This window comes from Carassius gibelio, chromosome B20 (assembly GCF_023724105.1).
Source record: "Carassius gibelio isolate Cgi1373 ecotype wild population from Czech Republic chromosome B20, carGib1.2-hapl.c, whole genome shotgun sequence".
Classification (NCBI taxonomy): domain Eukaryota; kingdom Metazoa; phylum Chordata; class Actinopteri; order Cypriniformes; family Cyprinidae; genus Carassius; species Carassius gibelio.
In genome coordinates, this window is record NC_068415.1 from 22424672 (window position 1) to 22430671 (window position 6000).

At 34.6% G+C, this 6000-nt stretch overlaps 1 protein-coding gene across 2 annotated transcripts in view; it reads left to right on the plus strand.

Moving 5' to 3' along the window:
- The window catches only part of LOC127983930 (rho guanine nucleotide exchange factor TIAM2-like), a 39244-nt gene extending 34738 nt beyond the window's left edge, over positions 1-4506 (plus strand). For both annotated transcript variants that reach the window (XM_052586333.1, XM_052586334.1), the window contains exons 24-26: positions 414-504; positions 1008-1095; positions 2661-4506. In XM_052586333.1, the coding sequence (XP_052442293.1) occupies positions 414-504; positions 1008-1095; positions 2661-3198 (717 nt within the window). In that variant the 3' untranslated portion in view covers positions 3199-4506. The remainder of the gene's footprint in view (positions 1-413; positions 505-1007; positions 1096-2660) is intronic.
- The last annotated feature ends 1494 nt before the right edge of the window (positions 4507-6000 follow it).

Consider the following 6000-nt stretch of genomic DNA (forward strand, 5'->3'; position numbering starts at 1 on the left):
ACTACTGCCCACAATTTTGGGGTTTGTAAGATGTCTGTTTATGCTCACCAAGGCTTAATTTATTTTAAAAAAAAACAGCATTATTGTAAAATATTATTACAATTTAAAATAACGGTTTTCTATATTAATATATTTTAAAACGTAATTAATTCCTGTGGCAGAAAGCTGTATTTTCACTCCAGTGTTCAGTGTCACATAATCTTTCAGAATGTTTGTGAAAATCATTATCACATATTATATGTTATATATAAACAAATATATTATTTGTTTTCTTTTGATATACTTCATGTATACATTATAGAATTTCCATAGGGGTTTGAAGTCATGATTAAAGTGTTTTTAAGTAACTAAAAGTTATGTTTTGGTTGTTTCATACTGACAGCTAACAGACATTTGTATGTTTTTCCAACTAGACATCTTCACGGCCCGGGGATCTGGATCCTTTTAAATTCCGCTGGCTCATTCCTGTTTCATCCCTTCAGGTCCGACCTGGAAATGCAGCAGGTTTGTGTAACATGACCTTCCTGTGTACACTAAGAGATGAACATGAGTTTGACCTGGAGTCAACAAGAGCTTGGTTTCTGTCCGAGTGTAGATCAAGAGGAATATGGTATTCAAAGTGTTCCTGTAGCTCAATTGGTAGAGCATTGAACTATCAAGCGCAAGGTTGGGGGTTCGATTCCCCGGGAACACATGATAGGTAAAAATTGAGAGCCTGAATGCACTGTATGTCGCTTTGGATAAAAGTGTCTGCTAAATGCATAAATTTAATTTAATTCAAATTTAAATGGAGGATTTTAAGAACCGCTTGAGTGTCACATCAGAGCTCATAATTAAACAAAACAAACAAACAAACAATATATATATATATATATATATATATATATATATATATATATATATATATATATATATATATATATATATCATAGAAAAGCCCGTTTAAAAGACCAGTTGACAAAATTAAAATCAGCCTTGACTAAACTCTCTACTCTTGCCTCTTTCAGGGTCAGAAAACCCTTGTTTTTGGGAAGTGGTTCACACCAAGTCGGAAGTGGAGGGACGACCAGAAATGTCCTTTCAGCTCTGCAGCAGGTAATATTGAAAGTACCAGCCATTCAACATTACAGAGCTATCCATTTTAACATTTATTAGACTTTAAAAAAGAACAACTTCTAAATTGAGTGAACAAAACAATATCACATATAACCATTATAATAAATGTCATATTTAACTGTGCTCTTCAGCAAGTAGGAATTATACAGAAAATGATTAATGCTATCAAAGACTAAATTCTATATGAAATATAGATGAATCCTTAAAAGCTCCTCTTTCCTGATTTCTTTTGTTCTTTGATAAACAGACATCACAGCAGCTGGGTTATAAGGCTATTTGGCTGCTATCACTTTAAGAGCTGCCGCTGCTGAATGTGACGCCAGTCTGACACGCATGCTCGTAGTTTCATTTGTGCTTTAATGTGAAATGGTACAGGCTATAGCGTGCACAGCTGTATTTGTGCATGCTGTTGAAGAGCAGGCGCTACGAGCAGGGATGTAACCTTTCGATTTGATTCACGTTTTTCTTTTTCACACAATTAGATTTGACAAATTATAAATTAAATGTGTCCTTTTATTATTGCATGGACAAAATGCGGCACATTTTTTTGTGAAATTGAAATATAACACTATAATAATATACTAATACAGCACTTGCATATTATTGCTCTTTTGATGGTTTTGATTGCTTCTATCGTCCTCATTTGTAAATTGATTCGGAGAAAAGCATCTGCTAAATGATCAAATTTAAATAAGAAAACTAAATTAAAACTTTAAAACAAGCCTCAAATCAAAATAAATAACACAAATAAAATAAATCTTTTCATAGAAAAAAGGCTTTTTCTGTGAGGCAAATACTTCAACCAAAGATGCTGCATACATTCAACATGAAAAGATTTTAATCTAAATTAGATTGTATAATTTCCAAATTTGAAGCAAAAACAGAATGGTTTGACTTCAGTTTAGTGGAACTAAACAAAGAATATCTGCATGAAACTGAAACAGCAGATGAGCTGAATGAGATGCTGATTCAGTCTCTGCCAGCAGGTGGCGCTTCAAGCGTTACCTTGGTTTCCACTGTAAACAAAGCAGCGCTGCACTTATGACCTTTAACATGCATTATACAGAGGCAAGATAAAAATAAAAAAAAGTAAACTTTTTTTAAAGACAGTAAGTTCCCCTGAGACATACACTCATATAAACTCATACCCCTAACTGAATTTGAATTTGTTTGGCGTCTCAACCGATTTGAACCATAACACACCTTAATCGATTTTCAACCGGCTCACGGTTAATCGTTACATTCCTAGCTACGAGCACAGTGTAGCGGCTAACTTACTGACAAATGGCCTGACAACATCTCATCTGTCCTCAGTACACTTATACTGAAGGTCCACGTCACCAGTACCCTTTCCATGCTCATTATATTTTTAACGCCGTTAAACTGGAAAAATCAACGTTAACATGCTAATTTTGATAGCAATTGAAAGTCAAAAAAGTGCGCATATTAAAAGTGTCTTTCAAAGTGAGCCTTTTATTTAATATCTGCAAGTATCATGATTTGCATTATTTTAAGCTTTTAAATGCAATTTAATTTCTGTGCAGAAACCTGGAGAACAAAGCTAATGCGGTGAGGACAATCCGCACTCTTCTGAGAGAGAACGCCAAGCAGACGGCTGCTGTCGACAGACGATTTAAAGACCTAAATTCTAACTTCACCTTCCCCAGAAGAAGCCACCCAGGAGCGCTTAGGACAAACTCCTGGCAGCGGCTGCCACCACAGTCTAACGGGCCTACAGCTTCAGACTCCGATGAGGGCAGACTGTTTGATGGATACGCTCACTCCGAACCTCCCCTCAGGCCCTCCAGAGGCCAGAGATCCACATTGTGCTCCCTGACTAGCGTCTTGGAAACTCAACTCCAGAGACTGAACTTCATAGAGGAGCCACAAGGAATGAGCAAGAGCAGTACCAGCAGCCTTCAGGGCAGTCAGGTGACTCTTCTGGACGACACTCCAGGTCTGGACCTCAACACCCTGCTGGCCAGGGACTACAGCGTGCAGAGTTTTGGATCGGTAGTTAATGAGGATTGTTTTTACGATACGGTCACAGGCATCCAAAAAGCTGCCATTCCCACCTTGTAGAGGAAGCTGGTGCTATAAAGATTAAATGCACTAAAACATGAGTATTGTGCCTTGATATGAAGAGCTTTTACACAGCCAGTTTTATATCAGCTCTGTCACTAAATCTAGCGAGCTGCCTACCTGGATGCCATGTTAAAGCATAAAAGCCATTATAATTATGTTGCCGTCCAAGGCATCTTTGCTCAAGTTCTAAAGCAGTATCACATGTATTCATATCAGAAATTATCCAAGAAAGTATATAAATATACTTATCCAATACTGGGAAGTTTAAAGTAATTAAGATTTGTAATGTAAGAAAAAAAAATCTTATTTGATCAAAAAATAAAAACATTTAATTAAACAAAACAAAAAAAATCGTAATTATTCCAAACTTTTGACCAATAGTTTATAATAAAGCTTAAAATTTAACCAGCGTCCTTATTGTGTTAGAAAACTTGAATACATGAGAAAATATAATAAAATATTTGTTCACATTTTCATAAAAAAGAAGATTTATAGACCTGGAAAATTCATGGAAATTAAAATAATAAATATGAAATGAAAAACTTAATGAATCGTGAATTGTGAAAAACTGGAAAAGTCACATAACTTCTGTAATTCTGAATCTTTTTAATTACTGTAGTTAATTTAACCTCTGGACACTGACAGTTCCTGTAAACTCTGTTTTTTTTGTGCAACTGACAAAAGTGTCCCTTATCAGAGTTTCATCTGTGTAGTCAGCTCACTAGGGTTTGGGACAGAGCCGCTATGTGGATGAACAAATGGATGATCCTTCCTTAAATTCAGAGCAGTTCACTTATCCAGAGCATCCAATGTGAGCCGACACATGTATTATTAACACACGAGCAACGACTGTTTCACTGTCCGTGAACACTGTAGCTTTACATTTGTATTTGCTTGTTTGACAAAGGCTTTTATCAGCTCAAGACTGAAATAGCTTGATTTCAATACGCTGGCCAAGTTTTGAATCTGAATTTGAATATTAAATATTTTGTCTAAATAATGCTTGTATATGTTTCTCACAGAATTGTGTGCACATTTGTAATGTGTGTGTGTGTGTGTTTTCTTTCTTTTTATAATTATTATTCAAAGGCATGTTTTACATTCCTTAAGTTAAAAGCTTAAGATTTCTTTGTAGTTAAAATCTTGAAAATACTGTTATTACTGAATATGAATGTTAATATGCTCTGTTTTCAGTTATGGTTACTGTAATTTATTTGTAAAAATATACTGTATGACTTAACTAAACATACTTTGTGAAAATGATTTTGTTTTAATATTTAATAAAAACTGTGTTCTATAATATGTATTGATATCATTGAAATCTTGCAAATATCGATCTCCAACATCATAAACCATACTGAACCAGGCGGGCAGAAGCACGATTTCAGTGAAAACTACATTTTCTGTTCATAAAAACACATTTGCAGCCAATCACAACATACGTTTAATATGTAGTTATGTAGAGCTGAATTAATTTTTTTATGATCACCCTGTATACTGCAATGTCTTTGGAAAGGTTTAGAGATGATTCTTTCAGTCACTTTTTCTTTCTGAATGACACTCGCTACACCAACCGTATTTTTTTTAAATACTAGGCAGGGATACAGAAATGAAATAAAAGAATTATGCTCACTTGAGTCGTAATTACTAGCCTTTTTCTCTAGCTTTCTTTTTTGAGGATTATTGTGGGCGATGTTCATTGTGTGCGTGGGCTTTCATAGCACATTTCTTTGTCTCTTAGATTGAAAAGAGGCTTTTTGGGGGGAGTGAGGGGGTGTTCTGTACTACAAAAAAAAAAAAACTTGATTTACATTTCTAGAAGCTGTGCCAGTGCTTGTCAGACAGCTGAGGAACATGGTAAAGTTTTAGGGAAGCTTAGGTTTAAATCTTTGGTTCTGCGTACATGAAATGCAGTTGTTTTGATGCAAAACCTTTATTTCTGTTGACTGTGTATGAGTTGACTTGACTGAACGTTGGTTATTTCAAGAAATTTACACATAAGTACATTTTATGTAAGCTGTCTTCCAAAACTGATTCATATTGTTGTGATTTGTGTTTGTTTACACTGTTTGCTCTTAAGTGTTTCCTAAAATAAGCCAACCTTTACCCAGTGTAAATGTGAAATCAATGGCTATAGACAGTTAAATATCTGGAAGAAAGAAAAGTTCGGGCATGAGTCAATTGGCAAAGAATGCAAAGACGTAGAAAAAGTGGTGCCAGTTGATTAGATTGATGGAAGATTTTGAAACTTTAGAAAAATCACTTGTATCATCTTTTTATATTGTCAACGCCCAGCCTTTAAGAATGGTAAAGCAGTAGTGCATTATTGACACAAGCATACAAAAGGCTTTCTGTAAAGCTTCTTTAAAATGATGTGCCTTGCAAAAAGTGCTATACAAATAAATGTGACTTTTAGTCATTACTACTAATACGGTTCGTATAAGTAGACCATTTGTAGATTTCTAAATAAACCTGGCATTATACACTATTAATATTTCTGGCTTTGTAATGAACTACTAAATCTCCTCTTTTGTAAGTTTAAATGTAAAAACATAAAAGTGCATTTTTTAAAAAACGATTGTACTCTGGGAGTTTGGGGCTGGTATTTGTTTGCCAACGAATAGCAAGGGGAAATTTGGACATTTCCAGGAAAACTTAATTTTTGAGTTAATTAAATTTGAGTTGAATTTTATTTGATTTAAAAGAAGTTTACATGGAACTCTCTCAAGCGGTTAGTTTAATAAATGCAGAAAATTTCAGGAACAAAGAATAAACCTTTCTTTCCATGATGCATTTGAA